The 26,200-nt window shown below is 33.8% G+C and overlaps 1 protein-coding gene across 9 annotated transcripts in view; it reads right to left on the bottom strand.

The window, feature by feature from the left end:
• The window catches only part of PPP1R12A (protein phosphatase 1 regulatory subunit 12A), a 150,825-nt gene that overhangs the window by 20,808 nt on the left and 103,817 nt on the right, over window positions 1-26,200 (bottom strand). For 2 of the 9 annotated variants that reach the window (XM_012442038.2, XM_012442036.2), the window contains exons 9-20: window positions 24,806-24,930; window positions 17,283-17,399; window positions 16,693-16,908; window positions 15,401-15,495; window positions 14,585-14,689; window positions 13,510-13,677; window positions 12,934-13,110; window positions 6,245-6,335; window positions 4,912-5,112; window positions 4,504-4,672; window positions 2,288-2,409; window positions 186-251 (exon numbers count right to left, since the gene is read on the bottom strand). In XM_012442038.2, the coding sequence (XP_012297461.1) occupies window positions 186-251; window positions 2,288-2,409; window positions 4,504-4,672; window positions 4,912-5,112; window positions 6,245-6,335; window positions 12,934-13,110; window positions 13,510-13,677; window positions 14,585-14,689; window positions 15,401-15,495; window positions 16,693-16,908; window positions 17,283-17,399; window positions 24,806-24,930 (1,652 nt within the window). The remainder of the gene's footprint in view (window positions 1-185; window positions 252-2,287; window positions 2,410-4,503; window positions 4,673-4,911; window positions 5,113-6,244; window positions 6,336-12,933; window positions 13,111-13,509; window positions 13,678-14,584; window positions 14,690-15,400; window positions 15,496-16,692; window positions 16,909-17,282; window positions 17,400-24,805; window positions 24,931-26,200) is intronic. The other 7 variants (XM_012442037.2, XM_012442042.2, XM_012442043.2 and 4 more) reach the window with 7 other exon arrangements.

Below are 26,200 nucleotides of genomic sequence, written 5' to 3'. Positions count from 1 at the left end.
ATTATTTTGTGACCCTTCCCAGTCCTTCTAATCCTGATCCCCAGGAAGACACTGATATTGCATATCCAGCATGTAGGTAGAGTATGCAATAACTGTTTTGCATGAATAAATATAATAAAACACAATTTAAAAGTAATTCTTAAAAAACATGAATACTTCTCAATACAAAGAGTAATGGTATTTACCTGAGTTTCTTTCTTATTGGATCCCTCTTCTGAGTCTGATTGTTGTTCCTGTTCGTTTTCATCACTCTAAAAATACATTGCCAATGTACTTTAGGAAATTTTACTAATAATTTCAAAAATTATTTTTTAAAATAATTTTTGGGAGTCCTTATCTTTCAGAATATACTTGAGACATTTGTAGATAAAATGACATGTCTAGGATTTTCTTCTAAATAACATGGGAGTTGAGAAATGGGGTGGGAATTTAGCTGAAAAAATGAATACTTGGGGTAAGGCTCATTATACTACTCTCCTTCTATACAGTATATGTTTAACTTTTGTATAGTAAAAATCAAAAGAAAAATAGAAAACCATTTTTCTATTTCCCCCTATGTTCTTCCTTTACTTCTTCATAATTTATGTCTGATTTTCCCTCTCTTTTTAAACTTTTTTTTAATAGACATGTGCACTCTTGATTCATCAAGTCCAATATATATTTTGTCCACAGCATGGACAATGGAAAGATACGAAAACTCTTCAAGTCCATTTAATACTTTCCCATATTTTTGTGCTATTGTTTTCATATGCCTTAGCTCTTCAGAGATAAAGAAGACCATATAGTGAGAGTTGAGTCAATTTAACAAGAAGACACATGATTCCATGTTCATTCACCGGAAGAATGGATAGTTAGGTATTTTCTTAAAAAAATATTTTTATGGCTGGGCACGGTGGCTCATGCCTGTAATCCCGGCACTTTGGGAGGCTGAGGCAGGTGGATCACCTGAGGTCAGGAGTTGTAGACTAGCCTGACCAACCCCGTCTCTACTAAAAATATGAAAAATTAGCCAGGCGTGGTGGCAAGCACCTGTAATCCCAGCTACTCCAGGGGTTGAGGCAGGAGAATCACTTGAACCCAGGAGGCGGAGGTTGCGGTGAGCCAAGGTCATGCCACTGCACTGCGTGACCTTGTTATAAAAAAAAAAAAAAAATTTTTTTATAACAGAAGTAAATGTACTGCTACATACAATAGCATAGATATATCTTATAAACTTAATGAGTTATAAAATTCATAGTTCTAGTCATATGTTCTTCAAAAACAGACATAGTTAACTATGGTGTTAGAAATCAGGATACTAGCTGACTTTGAAAATGAGGATGATAGGGATTGAGGAGAACATGCGGGCAATCTACACTCCTTTTTTTTTTTTTCCTTGAGACCAATTCTCACTCTGTAGCCCAAGCTGGAGTGCAGTGGCCCAACCTCTGCTTCCGCGTTCAAATGATTCTTGTGCCTCAGCCTCCCGCGTAGCTGGGACTACAGGTGCACACCACCACGCCTGGCTAATTGTTTGTATTTTAGTATAGATGGGGTTTCACCATGTTGCCCAGGGTGGTCTCGAACTCCTGAGTTCAGGCGATCCACCAGCTTTGGTATCCCTGGCATCCCAAAGTGCAGGGATTACAGGTGTGAGCCACCATGTCTGGCCTACATTGCTCTTTTTAGCCACCATTCTGAGTGGTGATTATGTAGATATGCTCCCACTGTGCTAATCCATTAAGCTATATATGTATGAATTATGTTTCTGAACATATCATACTTCAATAAAAGGTTTATTTTCTTAGAAAATGGAAACAAAATCAATGAATAGCAATGTCAGGCACACAATCAAGCATCAGGAAAAACATTCATTTTTTACAAGACTGTTGTAATTTGATAAGCAAAGCACAGTTTCTATTTAGCATGCTTTGAGATGGAAGTAATTTGTAATATAGATGTTATAGTAATATTTATGAAAATGAAATTAGTCTCCTTAGAAATTCTTTAAAGATGTTTTACAAGAAGCAGTTTAGCTATTATAAAATAAAATAATCAATACATGCACTCTGAGCTTCAGACATTATTTCTATTGCATAATTATGTCAGAACTCCTGCTTTTAAGTAGCACCAACAGTCTAAGTAGTTAACTATCCTTATAAAGAATTTTTCTTATTTAACAACTCAACTCAGAAAACATAGTGATGATTTAAGGAATACATAACCTAAGGCATATAAGAAATTATTAGCATGTACTTTTGGACACATTAAGAATACTATCAAATATTGTATTTTAATAGGTTCTCACATCTTGTGTCCAAAATGAAACTCCTGTAGATCTTCTTTTCTCTCTTGGTCGCCGTCGTTCTCTGATTGATTTAGGTTGTGATTTATCTTCTCCTTCTTTTTCCTCTTCTCTTTTTTCTCCCTCTGTTCAGGATTGCAATGAACCACACACTAGCAATATATCTTGACAATATTTTGCAAGGTAATTGTAAAAACAATTCTAAGTCAACCTCCTTTGTGAAACATTCTAAATTTCTCAAATCAGAATTAATTTTTGACCCTCTCTGAGCTCCTATACATTTGATTTATTATTTTATTTTTTGAGACGCAATCTTGGTCTTGTTTCCCAGGCCAGAGTGCAGTGGCGTGATCTTGGCTCACTGTAACCTCTGCCTCCTGGGTTCAAGCAGTTCTCCTGCCTCAGCCTCACAAGTAGCTGGGATTACAGGTACCTGCCATCATGCCCCGCTAATTTTTTTTTTTTTTGTACTTTTAGTAGAGACAGGGTTTCACCATGTTGGCCAGGCTGGTTTTGAACTTCTGACCTCAAGTGATCCTGCCTGCCTCAGCCTCTCAAAGTGCTGAGATTACAGGTGTGAGCCACCGCACCCAGCTTATACATTTGATTTAAACATGTATCTCTATCTCCCATTAGATATGTTAAGGATCAGGATAAAACTTATCTTCATATTCCCAGTCCTAAACTAAAAATGTTGTTTAAAAGACACAAATATTTGATAAAATGAAAATAACGAAACCCTATAAAGAAGAATGGGGTTCTAGTTATTAATGACTGAGAAGGAAATCGTTATTATACTCAAAGCTGACACTATATGGAATAAAAACAGTTCTTAATGACGGAACAGCCAGTGGGAATCAAATACATTTATTAGTTTCTGCTTCTAATATTGCCAGTCTTTGCCAGGCAGTGATACAATATTCACTTCATTTCATTTCCATTAGATAGTATTAAGAGCAAGACTGTTTCTTCTGGAAAATGTTTATTAAAAACAAATCAGCACAAAAATGTTAGTTTTAGTATTTCCGTTTCATTCCTGAGACAGTTAAAATGGCTTCAGGCTTACATACTAGAAGAATATTAGAGACTATGAATATGCTAATAAATATAGATGTACATGAAACAAAATGATTTTAAGACACTCCAATAGAGTATTAAGAGAAGTTTTCAAAGCTATTTTGGAATAGGTTTAGGGCAAAGATCTCAAACTCCAATGCCCATAGCAGCTATCCAGGTAATATCAATGGGTAAAATGGCCCAGGGGACTATCCAGGGGGATGGAAGGCAAGCAGCTGTAACTACACAGCTCCAGCTAATTGTTGATATGTAAGAATTCAGATCCAGTGTTGCCGGATCTGCCAACTTTTCAAGAAATGCCAAAAATATGAAGTTTGAAGTGAGTATCTCTAATTTTAAATGTTGGTTAAAAATTTTCACAAACACTATTGCAGGCCTTACTCACAGCAGTTTAAAGAACTGAAATATCTCAATGACCAACATAAGAAAATATATAGCTGGAAATTGGGAAAAACTTTATTTTCTGGTGTTTATTCTACATTATTACTGATATTTATCAGGACTAATACAATAAAATTTAGGCTTTAAAATATAAAAAGCCTATAATTAAAAATAATTTTATTTAGTATTTATCTCTGATTTAATAGGAATTACTCAGAATTTAAATAGAAAGTTTATATAAAATAATAGGAAATGGTAATAATGAGTATCAATATGCCAATATATAGTTAAGAAAGAAATGTATTTTTCAAGAAATAAGTGTAAAAAATGTGTTTTAGTGAGATCATTACATGTATTAAGTAATTTTAGTTTACAACAATTTCACAAAAAACATTTAAATGATATTATCTCCACAGCAGGCAAGAAATAGCTTAGAGCATCTGAGAAGTACTATATTAATAAACTGCTTCTAGAAATAGTCACCCACCAGTTCAATATTAACTTTTCTTTATAGGTGGACATGAACTTTTGTGAAGCATTGGGTTATAAAAATATTAATATCAACTGCAGGTCATATTATTTTCTATATCTGTTTTCTACTTTTCTCATTCTCAACCTTCATATTCTTTCCGTTTAGGTTCAATGAATAACAAGTTAGGATGTTGTTCCTTTTTTTTTCAAATTATTATTTAGGAAACCCTAATTCTAAGGATTATATTATACGAAGAAAGCAAAGTGTTTTCAAAATTTGGTTTTCTTACCTCTTTCATTTTCTTTTGTTATTCCTCTGGAGTAAGCAGATGTTATACCTACAAGACTATTTGGCCTGTTTAGTTGACTTGAAGCATAGAGTGAACTGCTTATAGTAGAAAGTGAAGAGGATGGAGTGGTTGAACTTGAAGTTGATACTGGCCTATAACGCTGATAAGTCTGTGAAACATTAACATCAAAACCCATTTGAAACGTTAAATACAAAAACATATAAAGTATTTAAAAATTCATTTCAAAGAAAAAGTAGTGATCTAATCATGCCAAAGTAATTCAGATTTCCAGCTAAAATTCTCTGAAGTAGTTTGTATATGGTTTGTTGGTATATAAATCTCTTGTATGCTAGGGACGTAAGAACTGTTCGTATCATTTGATTTAAATGTGTTTTGATATACTGTTACCTCATCATACGTTCTGGAGTACTTTTGTTTATATTCATCGTCTCTAGATGTTTCTGACTCCTTCTTTTCTTCTTGTTTCTCTTTATCTTGTTTTTCTTTTTCCTCTTTTTCTTTTTCTTCATTTTCTTGTTCTCTGGTTCGGGCAGAACGACTTCTTCCTATAGTTTTCTCAGCTTCTTGAAGATCAGTTAATGTCACTCCCTGCACACACAAAAAGATCAATATAGTTATGAGATGCATTAAAGCTTGTTTCAAAGGAATATTTCAGAAATGGATATATTATACACAAATGCATTAAAAGTCAAATATGCATGTTTAGAATTGGTTTGCAAATGGAAACAGCAAGTTACATTCATTCTATGAAGAATCACCATTAGCAAGCACAATGATAGGTACTGGGGAAGATATAAATGTAGATGAGAAATCACCTCTGTATTCAGAAATTGACAAAATGGTAAAAGATATGACAAATACTTTATGCATATAAGTGTTCCCCACAAGTTCAGAGTAGGGAAGAATAGTCAACATATATACTGTTTGTATATTACATTATAAATATTTATGTTTATATATATGTGTGTGTGTGTGTGTATATATATATATATATATACACACATGCATGATAACTGTTAAGGCTTATGAGAGAATTCAATAAATTTTTAAAGATTTGACCCTGAAGAACAGGTTAGATTTCAAGAAGTGAAAAGTATAAAGACAGAAAAAGTATATTAAGGCCCTAGCAAATAGTTCAGCTTGTAAGCTAAGTAATGGTAAGGACAAGACAGCTGAATCTGGACTGTGGAGCTTCTTAACTGTGGGTAAAGAGAAAGACACAAAAGTATACATCATATTTAGCATAATTAGAATGGCAAAGAGGAGGTAAGGAGATCACCAGCCTGAATGGCATTTTTTTTCATACTTGAACATTAGCTGTTTATATACCTAATATAAGAGCCTATTCTCTGCCCCCCACCTTCCAAATACTCAGTTATTAGACATCATATATGATTAATTCATTCTAACACCAAATACTCTGTGCCAGATGCTATATTAGAAATAGGGATTAAAAAAAAACTCAAAAAGACACAAACACATATGCTAATTAGATGAAATATAATAGTAACGGTGAAACCATACAAAAGACTATGGGAGAAATACTAGAGCGACCTTTACCTTTTAAGGATTTACTCATACTATATACTGACATCAATATTTTCACAACAAAGTGAAAAAGAGAAAGGTAATTTGTTTTACAAGTGTGTGTGTATACATGTATATATATGCTTTACATGCTACTTATGTAAGTTGTATATATTAATTATATTAAATATACCTGTGTTGATCTTCTAGATTGTCTTGCTTGTCTAGATCTTGCTTTTCTTTGGGATTCAGACTCTTCATCCCTAACAGGAGTGAGGTATGATCTACAGTAATAAATAAAAAAATCATTAGTTGTAAATATAATATCTGTGAATGTAAGTATCTTAATGTATATGAACAAAACCTACAAGTTTAGTATTTTAGTAAGTTTTAAGGAAAAGTCTTCAGAAAATGGTCTTTGAAATTCAATAATGCAATCTGATAATTTCTGTTTAGATTGGAACTAGTTATATTTTAATTATATTTTAACACCACATTTTAACTTCCTAACTACATTTAAAAAAATCATGTAATTTAAGATGAAACCACATTTTTAAAAAGGATTTAGAGAACTGAAGATTAAAAGTTTCAGCTCTACTGAAAGAAACAGAAGGATTTAATTTTGCCCAATTAAACAGAATGGATAAGGAGCAAATTTGTTTGTCTGTTTTTAACTGAAGAAGGTTCTCTTCTCCAGCCCTGAAAATATCCCCTAAAAGTAATAATCTAAGCATCTTATTTAATGACCTACTAAAAGGGGTTTTAAATTATTCTCACCTATAGTATTTTCAAATACTGGAAGACAGGTATCAAATTCCTTTCTAAATCTTTTTATTCTCTAGGACACACAGTCCTAATTCCTTGAATCTTTCCTCTTAGCCCCTTTTTGGCTCCCTGAAACATCATCTTAGATGATAATAATTAGTATATATGTGAAGTTATTTGACTAAATTCCTTACAGTGTTTTCTTTCAGCACAATGGTTAGGGCTGAATGCAACATTAGGTTATGGGATGATGAATGAGTACACAACACTCCCGGCATTTTTTTTTTTGAGATCGAGTCTTATTCCGTGGCTCGAGTGCAGTGGTGCAATATGGGTTCACTGCAACTTCTGCTTCTCAGGTTCAAGTGATTCTCTCACCTCAGCCTCCCGAGGAGATGGGACTACAGGCGAACATCACCATGTCTGGCTAATTTTTGCATTTTTAGTAGAGACAGGGTGTCAACCATGTTGGCCAGGTTGGCCTTGTACTCCTGACATCAAGTGATCTGCCTGCCTCGGCCTTCCAGAATGCTGGGATTACAGGCATGAGCCACCGCGCATGGTCTCCCTGCATTCTTGTCAGTGTGTTTTACTAATGATGTTTATGTCAGTCAACATACTTTGAGTTGTGCTCTAAAAAACTCAAGTGCTTTTTATATATAAACAGTTTTTAAATCAGCATGTTACTCTTGAGTAACTTATTTTCTGATATAAAGAACAGGACTTGGCATTTATCTTCACTAAATTTCATCTTATAAATTTAAGCCTATGCTTCCTCTTATCCCGGGGTATGCACCTTTTCAAAAGTATGTGATCTATGTCAAAAGTTAAATAAGGCTGGGTGTGGTGGCTTTCACCTGTAATCCCAGCACATTGGAAGGCTGAAACAGGCTGACTGCTTGAGCCTAGGAATTTGAGCCCAGCCTGGGAAACCTGAGGAAACCTGTCGCTACAAAAAATGGAAAAGTTAGCCAGGCATGGTGGCACATGCCTGTACTTCCAGTTACTTGGGAGGCTGAGATGAGAGGATCACCTGAGCCTGGAGATCAAGGCTGCAGTGATCTGAGATTGTATCACCGCACAGCTTGGGTGACAGAGTTGAGACCCCATCACAAAAAAAAAAAAAAAAAAAAAAAAAGTTAAATAATTAAAGAGTCAAACAAGCAAAGATATGACAGAGCCCTGCAGCACAACATGAAGACTTTCCTCTGATAATCAATATTACTTGGGAAGTTAAATCATTAACACTTCATCGAATTATACCAACTAGCTCACATTTCTCAGAGAACACTTACAAAAGTAGAGTACAGTTGACTGTTGAACAACACAGGTTTGAACTATGCAGCTCGGCTTATATAAAAGTTACACCAAGTGTGCCTGCCTCTTCTGCCTTCTCTTCCACCTCCTCCTCAACGTGAGGAGGAAGAGAGTTCTGACCTTTATGAGGATTCACTTCCACTTAATGAGTAGTAAATATATTTTTCTTCCTTATGATTATCTTAATAACCTTCTTTTCTCTAGCTTACTTTATAGTAAGAATACAGTATATTATACATATATAACATACAATATATGTGCTAATCAACTGTTTATGTTTTGGTAAGGTTTGCAGTCAATGGTAGGCCATTAATTTAGATTAGGGGGACTCAAAAGTTTTATGTAAATTTTTTACTGCACAGGGAGTTGGCAGCCCTGACCCTTGCATTGTTCAAGGGTCACCTGTATATTTTCTATCCTGTTTATTCCATGTCTCCTCTCTCAAAACCCCAGGCAATGATCTAGTGAGTTTTCTTTATTCATATGCTACTTTTAAAAAAGGCTCTTTCTTGTTAGCTTTAGTATTCTTCTCAACTTGTAATTTATTTTTTTAGCCTCTCTGACACTATTCATACAATCATTACAAACTTCTGAATTTACTGTGGGTTTTATGCCTTCTCTTCTCTGTGTCCTTTAAAGTTCTAAGTTCAGCAGATAGAGCACATCTTCAAACATCCTTAGAATCATCCACTGTTTTTTCAAAACAGTTTTTAGAGAGGCCTAAAATATATATATTTTATATATATATGAAAATCGTATTTCTTTCTACAGTCCTGAAATATTTGGAATCTGTTTCTCTAAAACTAGAATATATGACATTATTCTTAGCATTCACCTCCTTAGAGAATTAACCCTAAGATGACCAGGTCTTTTCTCACACAAAATCTTAGTTGCCTCAATTTCATCAATTAACTCTTATTTTTTGCTTAAAATTAGTTCAGAAAACTGGTTCTTCTTGCTGTTTCTACATAATTACATTTGTAGCTAAGAAATTCACAAGAGGGAGTTTTACTTGAATGGGACATCCAACAAACTTACAGTAAGATGAAAACTCCATCACTATTATACTTTGACTTTAATTTTATTTAGATATAACAGATACTATTTTCTGTAACTATTATAGTGAGTTTCCTGGGACAAGTAATTCAAAAGGAATAAGAGAATAAATAATAATCTTGTTATTAAAATTTAAGAAACATTAATTCTGGGATATAAGAAGGGCTTGGGCTTGTTTGTTATAGAAAACGATTGTATAAATTAGGGAAACGCTACACATTCTATCCTTCTCTAGGAAAATTACAGTAACATATTAAAAGATCTGAGATATAATGAAGGATGTAATCTGTATAACTTGGTTTAACTCAGTATTTCCCAACACCATTTAAATAGAGAAGCCTCCTCTCCTGTCCTGTTTTGTGGCATATATAGTAAATATGGAAAAGTGTTCCTAAGAACATCAGCCTGGAAAATGTGGTCCAATGGCTATTTTTTTCCATTCATTCATCTAATTTATGTAGGTACCTACTATGCAATTTATTACTTTTTGGACTTCTACCAAATGAAGAGAAAATAATGAGATGAAATCTAAATGTCACAGTTAATCTGGTTAAACAAAGTTTATAGTAGGCTGAGTACAGCAGAGTATGCCTGTATTCCAGTCAAGGTGGGAAGACTGCTTGAGGACAGGAGTTTGAGACCAGCCTAGGCAACATAGCGAGACTCCATCTCTACAAAAGTTCAAAAAATTAGCTGGGTGTGATGGCACAGCTGTAATCCCAGCTACTCAGGAGGCTGAGGTGAGAGGATTGCTTGAGTCCAAAAGGTCATGGTTGCAGAAGCATCATCACACCACCACTTTACAGCTTGAGTAACAGAGATCCCATCTTAAAAAAAAAAAGTTCACAGCAAGACAGAGGGGTGCATGTTATCACTTTAGCATTTCATGAACTGCTCTGAAACTAAGTATGAACATGGACTACTGTCAAATTTGACTACCGTCAAATGTTTCATAGTTAATTTATAACAGAGAAACTTGCATTACCACTTGGCTCTTTTTTAGTACCATGGCAAATAGTACTATCAACCAGTACACTCTCTCCCAACAAGCCTGGATTCCTTTTCAATAGTTTCAAATTGCCACAAAGGTCAATAAATCTATTATACCTGGTTTCACATATGCAAGTTAGGGGCATAAAAGTTACTAGCTGAAAGACTTATAAAATCTGCACCTGCAGGTAATTTTAATTTTCCATAACATTCATCCTAAATTAGCATAAAAATATAGCTTATCAATTCATAATATAAACACATTTCTTTTATTTGATAATTACCATCTAATATTCAGTTCCTTTCTCCTCCTTTGGGGTACCTATCTAGAGTAGACCTCTAAGAATACAATGTAGAGAAGAAAAATAATTTACATATTTTATATATTTTTAATTGCAAAGAGTTGATCATTAAAAGATGGTAGAATATACCCACCAAACTCCATTGTTGCCTTTATCATTGCTGTATCATTCTGACCTACTGCATCTCTTTCTTAGAACTAGACAGGGTATATAATTCTATTCCTTAGATGCATACCATTTTCTGAGAAACCCAAAGGGTATATCTGTGCTGATTTTTTTTTTTAGCTACATAAATCACAAATACAGTGATTTATATCCTTAAATCACCAAATATACTTTTTTAAGGCCAATTTTAAATCATATACATTTCAGAACCATTGAAGGAATTTAAATAAAAGACAAATAGAAGAGGCCAACAAAGTATTCAAGACTGCAAATAATTATTTCACATGGAACAAAACACAAACATTAATATCACTGCAAACATCACTGAAACAAGGTAAGACAAACAAAACCTCTATAATATAGACCAGAAAAAATGTCGCCAGACACATTTTTATTCTTATGCTATTAAAATCTGCTGTGTTTAAAAATATATCCAAGTGTTTAATTATCAATCTTCAATGTCTTCCATCAAAACTAATTAGGACTAATTCTAAAAGTCAAAACTCAATTCTCTTCAGCAGAATAAACAATCTGTTGGGTTAAGAATCATAATTTGTTCTGAACCAACTGATGATTCAAAGGAGACATTTATTAGGTTTACTCACTGGAGAAATTTTCAAAAGCACTGAATGCTAAGAGATAGAAAAGATTCTAGTGAGACTCTGTCTCAAAAAAAGAGAACAGATCCTAGAAGTTAAAAATAATATAAATCAAACACCCCACTTAACTGAAGAGATTCTAACTCAAAGATAATTCTAACCTTAAGAATCAAGGCAGAAAAAAAAAATAAAAAGAAGTAAAAAAGGAAAAAAAGAATCAAGGCAGAGTAAGGAGTAAGAAACCAAGAACTTCTGACCCTTCTTCCTCTCAACAACCCCGACCCCACTCCGCAAAAAGGCAAAGTCCTCAAACTTATTTCCGTAAGTTTGATTAAATGATGGATACTAATTTCTGTTGGCTCTATGGTCTTATTGAGAGCACTATGACAACCTAAAATGGACTTAAAATTTAAAAGAAAAAAGGGAAGAATAATTAAAATGTAATATGACCTACACTGGTACTCAAATCACAAAACAGTAACCACTTGCAGTGGCATTATAATGGTACCACTAAATTTCACCATAAAAATAGAAACAAACCCTAAATATAGACAAAAATTAAAGATGCAATGATAGAAAAAAAAAAACACTACTTTTCATATATTTAAACACAAATATTACTGTGAGGTCATTACTACTACAGGCCAGGCACTTCACTAGGCACGAGAGAAAAAGAACTCTGTATATGATTACTATGTGACAGAAATAAAACAAAGTTAATCTGGTCAGTATTTTAGTTAAAAAAAAAATTAGTTATATTGGTTAATTTAATTTGCAAGAATAAAATATAAAAATAGAGCTTACATTTGGTTTCTTGAGTTTCTTTTTTCAAAAGAAAAAAAAAAAGCTAGGGACTATGCATAATATAGCAGAAAGAACTGAACTATTTTTCCTGCAATCTTGGGGCTAGCCTCAGCCCTCACACTCATAAACTATACAAAAGTAAAATAGTCACCTATTATCTGTGGGTCTCAGTTTCCTTCTGTAAAGCAAGGAAATCCCAAAAGATAGTAAGCTCCTTTGTACATCTATGATTCCATGCCAATAGGTGGCAACAGAAAGAAGTGAGCAATGTTTTAAAAACATTTAAGCACAACAAATTCAGACTCTGAAAAAATCTAAATAATAAGTGCTTTCTACATATCAAAGATAAAAAAAACTAAATGAATGTATTCAACATACTTAAAATTACTTGGCTTACACTTATGCACAGAAGCCTTACCAAAAGAATCTTCAGATGAAATTCTCAAAATCAACAGGAACAAAACAGTTCAACATCCTTCAAATTTCTTAATAATGGGAGGAAACAATGAGAAGAATGATAAAACTTGTTTTTGTCATGTTGCATCTAATTTTCCCTAAGTGTGTTGTATGTATTCAGTTCTTCATCAAAAAAAAATTTTTTTTGAAATAAAACAACTTTAGAAACAAAATGTTTAAGTAAGAAAACAACTGTCTTGCTCACTGACTTTAAATAAAAACATTACTTCTGTCAGAGGTGGGTCACAAGCCTCAATACAAATAATTGCTAGTTGTGTCAATTTACATAGTTCTGAGCTGAGAGGGTATTTCATTGATTAGTCTACTGGAGAGACGATCATCAACTTCACAAGACTTTTTTTAAAACAATAAACAACTTTGATCACTGGGCAAGATATATCAGCAGTACTGTTAGGACCTTTACACACCTGCGTCTCTCCCTGACCTCTGTTGTGGAGGAGACAGTGCCAGCAGTAGTTGTAGTCAAGGTTGTGGTAGAAGCTGCAGCATTTACAACAGTTGGAGCAACAGGAATGGTCACTGATGTAGGAACACTGTCCTTTTCTTTTTCAGTACTATCCTCAGCCCACAAACGATTTGAGGTACTATAGCATCATAAGCAGCAACACAAAAAAGAGAAAAGGAAAACAGCTAAACAATGAAAGCACTTTCTAGCAGCTGAAAACACACGACTACAGGGATGGATTTTTTTTAAAATGCAAGGTGAGACATCCCTAAAGTATGAACCAAAAAGCTCACCCAGAGATGTCAAAGAGAGAAATTTACATTTTAAGCAGTCTAATTCAATGTTAAGTTCATAGGTCAGGAACATAAATTTTCCCCCAGTCATGCATAATTGCCTCATTTTGGAACCAATTTTTGTTTATAAATAAATTTAACAAGATAAATGAAAAAATCCAGAGCCCCACAATCTTCTAAACAAAAACGCATGCACACACATAAGCACATAGTAGACCTGAGCACAAAATATATCTGTGACTTACCTGCTTTGTGTGCCTGCTGAGGAAGAACCGGTTGTAATCTTTGTAGTAGTGCTTGTGCTGGAAAGCAGGCTTTTCTGAAGCCCAGCTGCAGAGGTAACTGTTGGTGTTGATGTGGTGCTTGGAACACTAGAACTAATCAAATCATCTTGTCTTCTACCAAAGGAGCAACTAAACAAAAGAGTCATATCTATATAGGATGTGTCTGTATGTGTGTTCTATAGTTAATGTCTATACATTACACAAAGTACAAGGCTAGAAAAAAAATCTTTAAAAACTGTGTTCCTAAATACACCACCAGCTCCAGCACCAAGAGTTGCATCTACAACTTGCTAGAGTTTAGATGATTTCACTAATTTGGTAGTGTATCATTTTAGTGCCTCCTCCCAACATTCTCAACAAGACTCAAAGATGATCTGATATTTCACATTTCTGAAACTATTCCACACCATATGGTCATGCCAGGCTGACCCTGAAAAACACACTTTGGTTTTGTTTTACCCAGGGAAAACAAGATGTTGACATTTTTTGAAGAAAATTATTTTAGCAATGGGTCAGATACCTAGGAAGTGACTGATGCCTACATGATACTTATTCACATCTTACTTGTCTTTCTGGTTGCTTTTAGTAAAGAAATTATCTATAGGGCTTTTTTTCCCTCTTCAATATGATATTATGAACATTCCAACTGAAAGCATTTCCATAGCTCTGAGTTCTAGGGCAAGCCAAATCTTTCCAGATCAACAGTGACGACTAGATCAATTAAGACACTGGCCTGTTTAAGCTGTTCTAGACAACGAGTTCCTTCTAAAGGAGTTTCTTTTAAATATGTAACAGTTTAAAAAAATTTCATAATATTTAAAGCTTAATTATATAGAGGAAGGGCACAAGAACAAATTATCACCCATCTTTAAATATATATTCTGTGTTCAGAGTAAGTTTTATTTAAAAAACAAAAAACTATAATATTTAATAAAAACACCTATTTGTTTAAAATGATGTTAAATTGAGGGCTCCAAACAAACTGCCTCATATTTTTATAAATGAATATGTAAAAATCACTTAAGAATAATATTACCTTTTATGATAAGTTGATCCTTCATTAATTGAGCTATTTTTTTTAAGATCATCTTCCCATTTTCTCCTTGTATATGAACTACTTGTTCGCAAACTTGAAGAATCTCTGTTAAAAGAATACCCTTCAGATTCTAGCAGATAACTTTAACAAGATTAAGAAAGCTGTACATTAACAAGATTAAGAAAGCTGTACACTAGTAAATACTAGTATAAGTTGAAACTAGTAAAATCCATTGACTAGACACTTAGGAGTACTTATCAAGAAGATAAAGTAATTTCAGTACTAAGATCTAAGGTATAATTTCCCCCCTATATTTAGGGGGAAAATTCAAGTATTTACAGAAATATACTTTTTGATCACAAAATACAAAGTAGGGGAGGTACTTACTTTAACCTCAGAAGATCTACTTTACAGTATATTATGTGCCAATAAAAAACAATGTTTAATAAAAATATATATTAACATATAAGATCGCTTATGAGATCTTAGGGGAAAAAAAATCACAAAACTGGATATTATAACATGATTACAACTATATTAAAAAGTTCTCAAATTCTGTAAGCTGAAAAATAGGAAGAAACAAACTAAAATACTGACAATGATTAAGGGCTTTTCTTCCCTTTTTCTTTCCCCTTTCCTAAATGTTCCAAATATTTAGAGAACTTGTACTAGTTTGTGACCCCATCTCCTCCCACTTTCCCCTCACTCTGTTCCAGCCACATATTCTTTGCTATTTCATGAACATACCAAGCCTGCACCATGCTGGATAATAAATATTTTATAGTGAATGCATAAAGGAAATCAAAATAAAGTCACCTATTTTCTTTCTCTTCAATGTCAGATGTACTGGCTAGTCGTCTTGGTATTGTAGGTGCAACATATGCAAGCCTAGTTCCTTTACTATCTTTCTCCTACAAAATGGAAAAAAAATGAGTAAAAATTAATTTGTGTACTGATTATAGGCAATGCTAAAAGTATTAAGAAAAGGTTATTCAATAACATATAATTACATAGCTATCATAGTTTACAGTATTTCAACAATTCTTAGCTAAACTTGAAAATTAATGACAATCAATAATCAGCTTGTTCAAACTTGTTTTCTATTTTAGCCTAGAATTAGATGACATTTTAACATAAGAAAGGAAAAAAATTCCTCCATATTTTAATGACTTTTTCTAAAACTTCTATGTCATAAACAGAAATACCTTTATTTTTTCCAGAGAAATAAAGTTTCAAATATGGTTCACTGAGAAGTTTCAAGTACTTATATTACACAAGTTATTCAGAAACTAAATAATCAGTGCTCTCAAATACATCAAAATAGTCAAAACAAATATTATTTAAATTATATTTATCCAAATATGGCTGAGAGTGTATAGTGACAAATGACACTCTGATTCATTCTTAGGATGCAGGCAGAAAATACTTGGAAACTAATTGCACAATAAATTGATTAAAAAGCAAAAATATTAGAATTACTTGTTGAGAAACTTGATCTGAATTTCTGATACAAGGAAACATTTCTAAGTAGAGAAAGAAAACTGTATGGCAAAAAATAGTCCAAGCACTGAAAATGCTGTAGAAATAAATAACAGTATTGAATAAATTGTGATACATTCTATATAATGCAATATTAATACTGACTCAAAATAGAGTTATTAAATTTACTCATTAAGACAAAATTGCTTGTAATATGGTAGATTAAAAATTTGCTATTTTTTGCAGATACTGAATCAATGTAACTTAACGAGCATACTAACATTCTAGAATAAATGTATTTCTATATATTTTAAACTTCAGAAAATTTCTTGAATCATAATAAACAAAATAAGCCCACTCCTTAATACAGTTCTAACATAAATTCTCAAGTAAGATAATAGATTCCTTTAACTGAGTATAGTCCCCTAATTTATGTTTTAAGCAAATACATCTGATCTTTCCAGTACTTATAATACTGTATAAATTATACTTGCCTTACATAATTCATTAAGGTTAATTAACTTGATACCTAGATCTAAAGATAACTAGCAGAAAATCTCCCAGATTTGATGTTCCTGGAAAAGAAATCGTAAGAGTTTTCATAGAAACCAGACTGTGAAATAGATTACCTTTTCTTTATTATCCAAAGAGGAGGAAAGTCTGGGACTTGAAGCTGAACGTGTAACACCTGCAGTATCTTTTTCTTTCTGACCCTCTTTTGATGCTGTGATTTCAGCAAGTGCGCCATAACTGCCGGTCTTTCTAAGTCCTAACCTCCAAGTTGCAGGAGACTCATCTTTTCTCTCTTCTTCTTTGGGAGAAATTTTTGTAGCTGTAGTTGGAAACTGCATTTATTTGATTTTTTAAGGAAAAGAAAAAAGAATTTTCAAAACTGATCAGTCCTTAAATTGGAAACAATAAGTTTACAGATAATATATTTAAAATTATGGTTCACAGTTTCACGATAAAACATTTTTACTAAATAAATAGGTTAATGTCTTAGTAAAAAATGTAAAGATCTAAACATTTTAAAGAAATAGACCACCTTCCCAGGGGTTAGACTTAAGAACACACTACACACTTTATATCACACAGAAAAATTATGATGCAAATACAGAAAACAGAAATGAGCACACCATAAGGACTTAAAACCATGCATCTTTGGAACCAATGTTATGTTGTAACCTAATATAAATTCTTGCACATAGAAATGCCTCACCATAGATTTTTCACCCTTATTGGGCACAAGAACAATGCCAGTTTTGCGCAAGCCCTGCCTCCATGATGCAGGATCTACTGATTCCACCACAGGCATGATAGGAGCAATGAAATCATACTAAAGCCAATTAAAATAAGACAGGTAAAGAGATAAAGATTGAAAGCATGAAAACAGAAAAGGGAAGTTATAAGCAAAAAATATTTTCTTCATTTAAAAATAATTTTGTAATAAATTAAAGCCCAATAATAGGATAATGATCCAATCTTTAAAAGTCAATGGAACAAGTTCTAGCTTTAGCATGAGATAATCTGAAAAAAATCTAATAAACTTCTAAAGCAATTAAAAGCATATAGAGTAGATAATATAGAATGTGAGTGAACAAACTACTGCACTTTAATTTTGTTTTTAATCCATTCATATAATCTGGTTAAAAAATTTTATATCCCACACAATCAACTAAAACTAGTAACTGATATTTTCTAATTGTAATACTTAATATTTTTAACATCACAGCCTTAAATTTACCAATTTCCCCACCAAACATTAAATATTTCAACTATAATAAAAACTAATTTTATGTACAAACATTTATGCTATTTTTAGGGCTTTCCAACAACCCTAAAAATGCATAGCTCACTTCATCAACTTCACTTCTAGAATTTATATATTCAACCACAGTTAACTATAGATTGGTGAATATAGCAACTAACTAGTTGCTACAAGGTATTGATAGGGTATTAATAGTTGTTAAAAAAAATCCTTTCTTTCATATCTACTGCCAACATTTACTATAATTAGCAGGTTAATAGAGCTTGTTAAGCTCCCATGGTGATGCCTGAGGGCCACTTCATGGACAAAACTGTTACAACATACACTTCTGGTACTTCCAGTAATGAATTCCTATCAATAGGGTCTAAGCATTCCTCAGTTCCTAAAATGTGCACCAAAGTGCTCCAGGGTATCACAACAAAATCACAGGGGCTCTGTAGAATATTTTAAAGTCTTAAGAGAAGCACAGTGACATCTTATAGACACTGCACAAACTGCCATTTTGATCACATTTGCACCAAACTACTTCATGAGGAAACAGGTATTTCTTTTCACCAGTGGCACTCCGAAAAAAACCTACCAAACACTATGGGCTCCAATAATCGAGAAATTTGGGAACTCTAATATTTTGTGCAATATGATAGGTATTGAGACAAATGCTTATTGATTTGTGAGATTATAGTGCTAGACTATAAATGTTAGGCTTGTGGCTCACAGATAATATTAATATACAAATTAATGAGTGTAGCTGTACCCAATACAACTTTAGGGACAATGAAATTTTTTTGATTTTTTTTCTCCAACCAGTTAAAACCATTCCTTGCTATACAAAAACAGGTAGTGGGCCAGGTGCCAACACCCACATTAGGTCTCCCACCTCCTCAAAAGCAGAGCCTTGAAACAAATGTTTTCTCCTATGATAAAATGGCCAGAGATCAGATAACATTCACTGTTAATGCATGAAGTTAACATTTAACAAATATTTACTAGTGTGTGACCCTCAAGAACTTCACGAGTTATCCTGTTTCAACTTTATAACCACCAAATGAAGTACTACTATTACTGAATTTTAGAGTTGAGAAAAATGAGGCAGTACTATCTATCAATTTTGAAATGGGCATTTGTTATACTGTAGTGGCTGATACACTTCCACTCTGCCCAAAATGAAATTGGATTGAAGCGTTGCTTTTTATGTCTAAAGGCTCCTTTTAATTTTACCTGGTACATAAATAAACCTTCCTGAAGTACTTAACTATACCTCCTCCATGAAACTCTCTTCTTCGGCTTTTTTAACTAGACACCATCTTGACCTTCTTTTTCTTTGGACTCTGACCACTCCTTTTCTTGACTGGCTCTATGTGTGTACTACTTTTCTTGGTTGTGTGTGTGTGTGCGAGCGTGCACATGTGTATACAACTTTCCTTGAGTTAGCCCTTCCAGAGTCCTAGGATCTCTCATACTCTCTCTCTCTGTATGTGTGTGTGTGATCTCTCATACCCTCTCTCTCTGTGTGTGTGTGTGTGTGTGTGTGTGTGTGTGTGTGTGTAAAACACAACTTTCCTTGTGCTAGCCCTTCCAGAGTCTGCTCTCGGATCTCTCATATTCTTTCCACTTTCTTTTCCTGCGGGTTAGGAGGAGGGTCTTTACTTCCTCAGGCTAAATATTAATTGTAGTTAACTTATTCTCAAATGTGTTATTCTCCAGTCCAGTCTCCTAAATTTCCAGTCCTAATTTTTTATTTACCTGTAGAGTGGACAATCTAGAACTATAATTGAAAACTGGAAACTCACTATGTCTAAAATAAAACACCTTTACTTCCAAACCATCTCTTCTTCAGTTCCCTATTTCTGTTAATGGCACTAAGGTTATCTCTTCAATCTCCTATGTCTGAAACTTCACAATTACGTTAGACCTTTTCTGTCATTTTCCTCCATCCATAAATTATGGGTCAAGTCTCTAAATCTCCTCCTCTCCTATATAAACCCACAGCCACTTCCCTAGTTCATATTCTTATCATTGTGGGCAACTTCAATGACTTTCTAATAAGCTTTTCTCAATCAGCCTCTCATCTTCAAATATATCTGTATACTGCTGTCAGAATAATACTCCAGAAAGAATAATTCTCTCATGGCATTCTTCAGACATCTTCCATGACTCTCTACTACTTATCGAATAAATTATAAAAGTGTTATCCTAGAAGTGAAGACATCCCACAATGTGGCTCTACTTTTCCTGTTTACTTTGTATATATGCACTCTATAATCAAGCAAATGGAAGAATTCATTTTTCCTGCCAAAGTATTCCATATTATCTCCACTTGCTCATGTTGTTTTTTCTTCTCTCCGTTTCAACAAGTTATATAGACCCTTCTTCTCTCAGTTGGAGTACTACCTACTTGAAGAATTATCTAAAATGTCCTGATCCTATCACCTTAAGTCAAATATAATTTCTTTTCCTTTTAAATCATGCTACACCTATACATTTCTATTGGAATACTTTATATGCCCACAACACATAGCAGTCTTTTGTTAAATTATTAGCTATTGCACTGAATTCAATTAACCAGCACACTTTATTCCATAAAAATTCTGAATTTTTACCATCAAGTAAAGAAAATACCATTTACAGTTTATTGGAATGTATACCCATACAGAATAATAGATAATCTGTTTTCAAGATCCCAACAATACTTACTTTGACTAGAGAGACTTATATAAACTTATTGTTAGTTAACAATTTTAACACAAAATCAAACTAATGGTTTTATAGATAACAACTTCACAATTCATCAGCTTGATATTACTATAGAAACAGTTCTTTAATTTCAGCTGAAGGATTAAAGAATTAAGGAAAGACCATTTAAAGTAAACATAGCTATCTTTCACCATAGTTACCCCGAGTTACTAAAATAAGTGAAATTTACAACTGTTTTGTGTGCTTCCTTTTTTGTGATTTTGCCATAAACACATGTGCACACACATATAGTTTATGTACTAGGGGAGAAAGCTGGAGAACTTAAGATAACCTTGTCTAAATATCAGAAGTGGAGTCATGACTGGGAACCTAAAAATAGGTAGAACTCTTTAATTGCAACAGCTTTTAAGATGCAATTAGAAATTAACGATGTGTTTAAGGACATTTTTATGTTAGGTCACTAAAGTTACAGATAAATTTGAAAAACTTTAAAAAAACACTAATATGCTAAATTAAAGTAGATATAGGAGTATAAGTATCACTGAATATTACAGGTTTTAAAAGTCATACAATACTGAAAAGAAGCCTCCTTCCTCATTAAAAATATTTCAAACCAGACGTGGTGGCTCACACATGTAATCCTAGCACTTTGGGAGGCCAAGGCAGGTGGATCAACTGCGGTCAGGAGTTTGAGACCAACCTGGCTAACATGATGAAACCCTATCTCTACTAAAAATACAAAAATTAGCTGGGTGGCGGGTGCCAGTAATCCTAACTACTCAGGAGATGGAGGCAGGAGAATCACTTGAACCTAGGAGATGGAAGCTGCAGTGAGCTGAGATGGCACCATTGCACTCCAGCCTGGGAAACAAGAGCAAAACTCTATCTCAAAACAAAACAATACAAAACCAACAAATCTTTCAAAATTTTTACACATTATTGTTTTGAATAAAATTTAGTTACAAAACTTTAAGAACAAAGAAACAATATAATCTTCAAAGTAAGTTATGGTGCTTGAAACTGAGAATAAAATAGTTTCTAAATATGCAAATTCAGAAGCGGATGTTATAGTATTAATTGCAGAATCAAGAGTGATTTTGAATAAGAACTTTTACAGCAAAGAGATTATTGGCCTATTATACTAACAGAGGTTATAAAGCATTTTTTTCTCAGTTAGGGCATTAGGTATAAATTGAGAAATAAATTGCCATAAATGTCGGCTATACATGAGAAAAAGAAAATTGAACACAGGAAGCTATCTGTAAGCATTTGACTATAGTAGGCAAGGGATTACTTAGCCAAATACCCAAAAGATAGAGAGCCAGTGCCGGGCATGGTGGCTTACGCCTATAATCCAACACTTTGGGATGCCGAGGTGGGCAGATCACAAGGTCAGGAGTTCAAGATCAGCCTGGCCAAGATGTTGAAATCCCATCTTCTACTAAAAATACAAAAATTAGCCAGGTGTGGTGGCATGTGCCTGTAATTCCAGGTACTCAGGAGGCTGAGGCAGGAGAATCATTTGAACCTGGGAGGCAGAGGTTGCAGTGAGCCAAGTTCATGCCATTGCACTCCAGCCTGGATGACAGAGCAAGACTCCATCTCAAAAAAAAAAAAAAAAAAAAAAAAAAGACAGCCAGTTTCTTGCCTAGATATTCCAGGGAGATGGAATTTCGGGGAACTTTTGATAACCTTACAGTCTAAACAGATCAAAAGATGCAGGCACAAATTTAGTACTCACTGAAGAAGTATATGGGTTCTAGAAGTAAAATAAATGTTAAAGCAGTTTATAGGGATGTTAGTTAAAAGTCTTCAAAATTTTGCAGAAAACCTGCTTTTAAAGAATTTCTTATTAAAGCATACATAATAATTATCATATGAACATGAGTTCTAACTGAATTCAAGAAGACCTCAGTTTTGGAATATATAAGGTAAGATAACTCATTCATACAGTTTCTCAATATTCAAACTGTGTACCAATGAAACCTATACATTTCTACCACTAATTGTGGGGATTGCTCCAGCGTCGAGACCACTCAGTGTCCCTGCCATAATGGAGCTTGAGCCCGGACATGTTTCCCACCCCCTGGAGGCAGTCGAGACCAGTGAAAGAGAGATTTAATAGAAGTTTGAGTTCGCAGAAGCCTATTTCTGGTCCACTGACCTAAAGGCTGGGTGAAGGCTGTGTGGTTTTACTAGGCATTGTTTCTTGAAGTACCTGCTCTGGGCTAGTTTTATGATTTTGTTTACCCTCTATTGATGGGTCCCGTGCTTGTTCCTGTGACTGCTATTTGCAAAGTTAATGGGTCTATCGCCTCTCTGATGACTTGCATAGATCATTAACATTTTAACTATAGGTTTCCTCACCCTGATAATGAGACCCACCTGCATGACTTGATTGTACCCATTGTGTGACTTGATTGTACCCATTGTGTGTTTTCCGCTGCCTAAGCTTGTAGCCGGATGGCTCTCTCTTCCCTTCATTAAGATAATGGCATCTGTTCTGATAATTGAGATGGGACTAAGAATGCTTATGTAAATGAGGTGGGGCAAAGAATGTTCCTGTAAAATGAGGTAGGAAAAGATATATATACTAACTCAGTGTACAATAAAGTTGCTGGTTTTAGGCATTGCTAAATTGGGAATTGCCTGGCCAGCCCTCCAGACTCCAGCCTGTTCTGTCTTTTCTTTTCTTCCGTGCACTCTCTCTTCCAGGTATTGGGACCCTCTTGCAGGTCGAGAGACCCCGGCAGACGTGCCGTTCTCACCGGCCCCCGACAACTAATAATTTATATTACTGCCTTCCTTGGGAAGAGTTTTAGAGAAGGATTATTACTAAGAGTAGGAACTTTTTTATTCTGTAGTTTATGATTTCAAAAAGATCTATATTTTGATCACCTAAAGTCAAATATAAATGTTGGCAAGACTGACAACACAATAGAAATGCTATGAGGATTTAAAAAAAAAAAAAATCAGTTCTTAAACTCATGCAAATAATGTCAGATGAACAACAAAATAAGAAGTCCAAAGGCAACTAAACACAGTGTACAATTCAAGTGGACCCCTGATTTTAAAAAACAAACAGCTAGAAAGTCTTGAAGGACAACTGGGAAAATCCGGGTATGTATATTAGTTATTAATAACATAAATAATAGTTAAATTTCCTAAGTGTGATTATTTTGAGAATGAAGGATAATAGCCTTGTACTTAGGAGATACATACTGACATATTTAGGCATGAAGTGTTATGATGACTGCAATCAATTTTTAAAGGATTTGGTTTTAAAAAAAAAAGTATGTGTAGACAGACAGGGAAATGAGTATGCTCATTAAAGATAAAAAAGGACTGGTGAAGAAAAACCGTTTTTTTTTTTAAAAAAAGAGACTAGTAGGTCAAACATAAACAAACAAAAACCCTTAATTGTCAATTTGGGCTAAAAGAAGGATAGGTTCCAGAGAAGCCGGAAAAGGTAAAGTCTTAAGATCAACACACTAACTGGAAAACACTGCTTCACTGGAGAGAAGAGATGAGAGGGATGGAGAACAGACAGAGAACAGAAAAAGAAAGAAGAGGAAGAAATGAAACTAACATTTTGAAAGCACACTTAGTTGAAAGCACACCCAGGCTGTCTCAACCAATTCTTACAATATTAACTGTATTTCTCTTTACTTTGTTTTGTTATACAAAAGGAAGATAGTAAGTAACTTGCTAAAGGTCATAACAGCTAATAAGACAGAGTCAGGAGCTCATTTCCGGTTTATCTAACCTCAGAGATCATGCTCCTACTGGCATACCAAAGTTGCCTTCCTAGTGCTTTGTACTATGAGTTCAAAAAATTTAGATTCTAGTTCTCTCACTGACTCATGGTAATATTTTTTGTAACTTACTTACCCATGTGTGAAATTATCAACATGCACACCTCTACTTAACAGAGATAAAGGACAGAAAACCTGAGCTTCTCAAAATAAAAGTTCAATAGGTAAAAAACAACTAATACAATCTTTTTAAATATTATTAAAATTTTTATCTTTCTGCCATTTATTAATTATCAACTATATGTAATATTTGTTAACTACCAACTATAATATCAACAGTAATATCAATTGCAAAAAGGATAACATATTCAGAAGACTCATTCAACTTAGAAATATATATTTGTATTCTGAAATCTTACATATTTTTGGAACAGACTATAAAAATTCAGAATTACTTTAATGAGTTAGTCCAAGTGGTACATAAATAGAACACATGTATTTTCAGCAAATACAATTTTAGCTTACCTTTTTAATAGGTGATGTAGGTGTTGCTTGACCTGATGACACAGTAGGTGTTGTAACAGCTACAGTAGCTGCTTGTGTACTAGAAGTGTTGACATTAGTTACAGAAGCAAGGGGTTTTGTCTTATCTGTTAAAGACAAACAAGAGTCAAGATTCCATAGAAATTTGGTCTCAGTAGCTGGGAAAAAATTATTTTATATACCATTTTTGTTTAAGGTTTTGTTAACTAAAAGTCTTTCCCCACTGCTATTTCTTTTCACAAGTGGGTTTTTCAGGGAGCTTCTAGAATTGTCTCAGTATATATGCTGAAGTAAATAGTTCAGATAATATGAAAGATACACAACAAAGCTTCCGAAAATTAAAAGCACAAATCTGACTTCTGTACTTTTAAAATGAAGAAAATAAAAAGAAATTTAATTAAGATTTAAATTTGAATGCATGAATGCAATGTAACTAAAAATTTAATAATACCTATGTAATTTTCTAACAGATAAATAGCTATTATTACTGATGTAAAACTGATGGTTCCTCTTTAATCAAGGAAATCTAAAAGTGCTTTTGTCAATAATTACCTCACATTCCGGTCAAACAGTATGGTTAAATGTCCCAAAGAGTATGTCTTCACACTCCTAAAAAGTCTAAAGTTAAATGGGCACAATATCATCTTCTTGGGAAATATTCCACCTAACTATGTAGAGAATCAATCAACAAATAAGTGTCCCCATTCTTCAAGTAGTGTGCTAGGTACTAGGTATATATTAGGCAATGAGAAGACAAAATACCTTCACTTACAGTCTAGTAGGAGATATAAATAATAAATAAGATAAACCCCATGTACCACCATCCAACTTATTTATTTACTTTGGACAGGGTCTTGTTCTGTTGCTCAGGCTGGGGTGCAGTGGCATGATCTCGGCTCACTGAAGCCTGTTACCCGCCTCAAGTGATCCTCCTACTTCAGACTCTTGAGTAGCTGGGACTACAGGTGTGTGCCACCAAGTCTAATAATTTTTGTATTTTTTGTAGAGCTGGAGCTTCACCACGTTGCCCAGGCTGGTCTCAAACTCATGAGCTTAAGCTATCCTCCAGACTTGGCCTCCCAAAGTGCTGAGATTACTAGCGTGAACCACAACACCCAGCCCCACCTTCCAACTTATTTTGTAAACATTATTAAGATTGTTGTAGTCTTTCTATCAATTTGATTTCAATAAAGAACAAAAAAGTCCTAGAGAAAAAAAAACCTAAAAGCACAATGTACTTCTCTTTCTCATTTTCTCAACTACCTTTCACATTTGTAAATTGTTTGAAATGTAATTAAAACTTATGATTGCATTTTATCTGCTTTATGAAAAGAGAAAGAACACTGAAGAAAATTGTTTTGGCAAATAATTTGTTTT

Source organism: Aotus nancymaae, unplaced genomic scaffold (assembly GCF_030222135.1).
Source record: "Aotus nancymaae isolate 86718 unplaced genomic scaffold, 86718_ANA_hifiasm-v0.15.2.pri h1tg000016l, whole genome shotgun sequence".
Taxonomy (NCBI): Eukaryota; Metazoa; Chordata; class Mammalia; order Primates; family Aotidae; genus Aotus; species Aotus nancymaae.
This window is presented reverse-complemented; position numbering and strand designations above follow the sequence as displayed.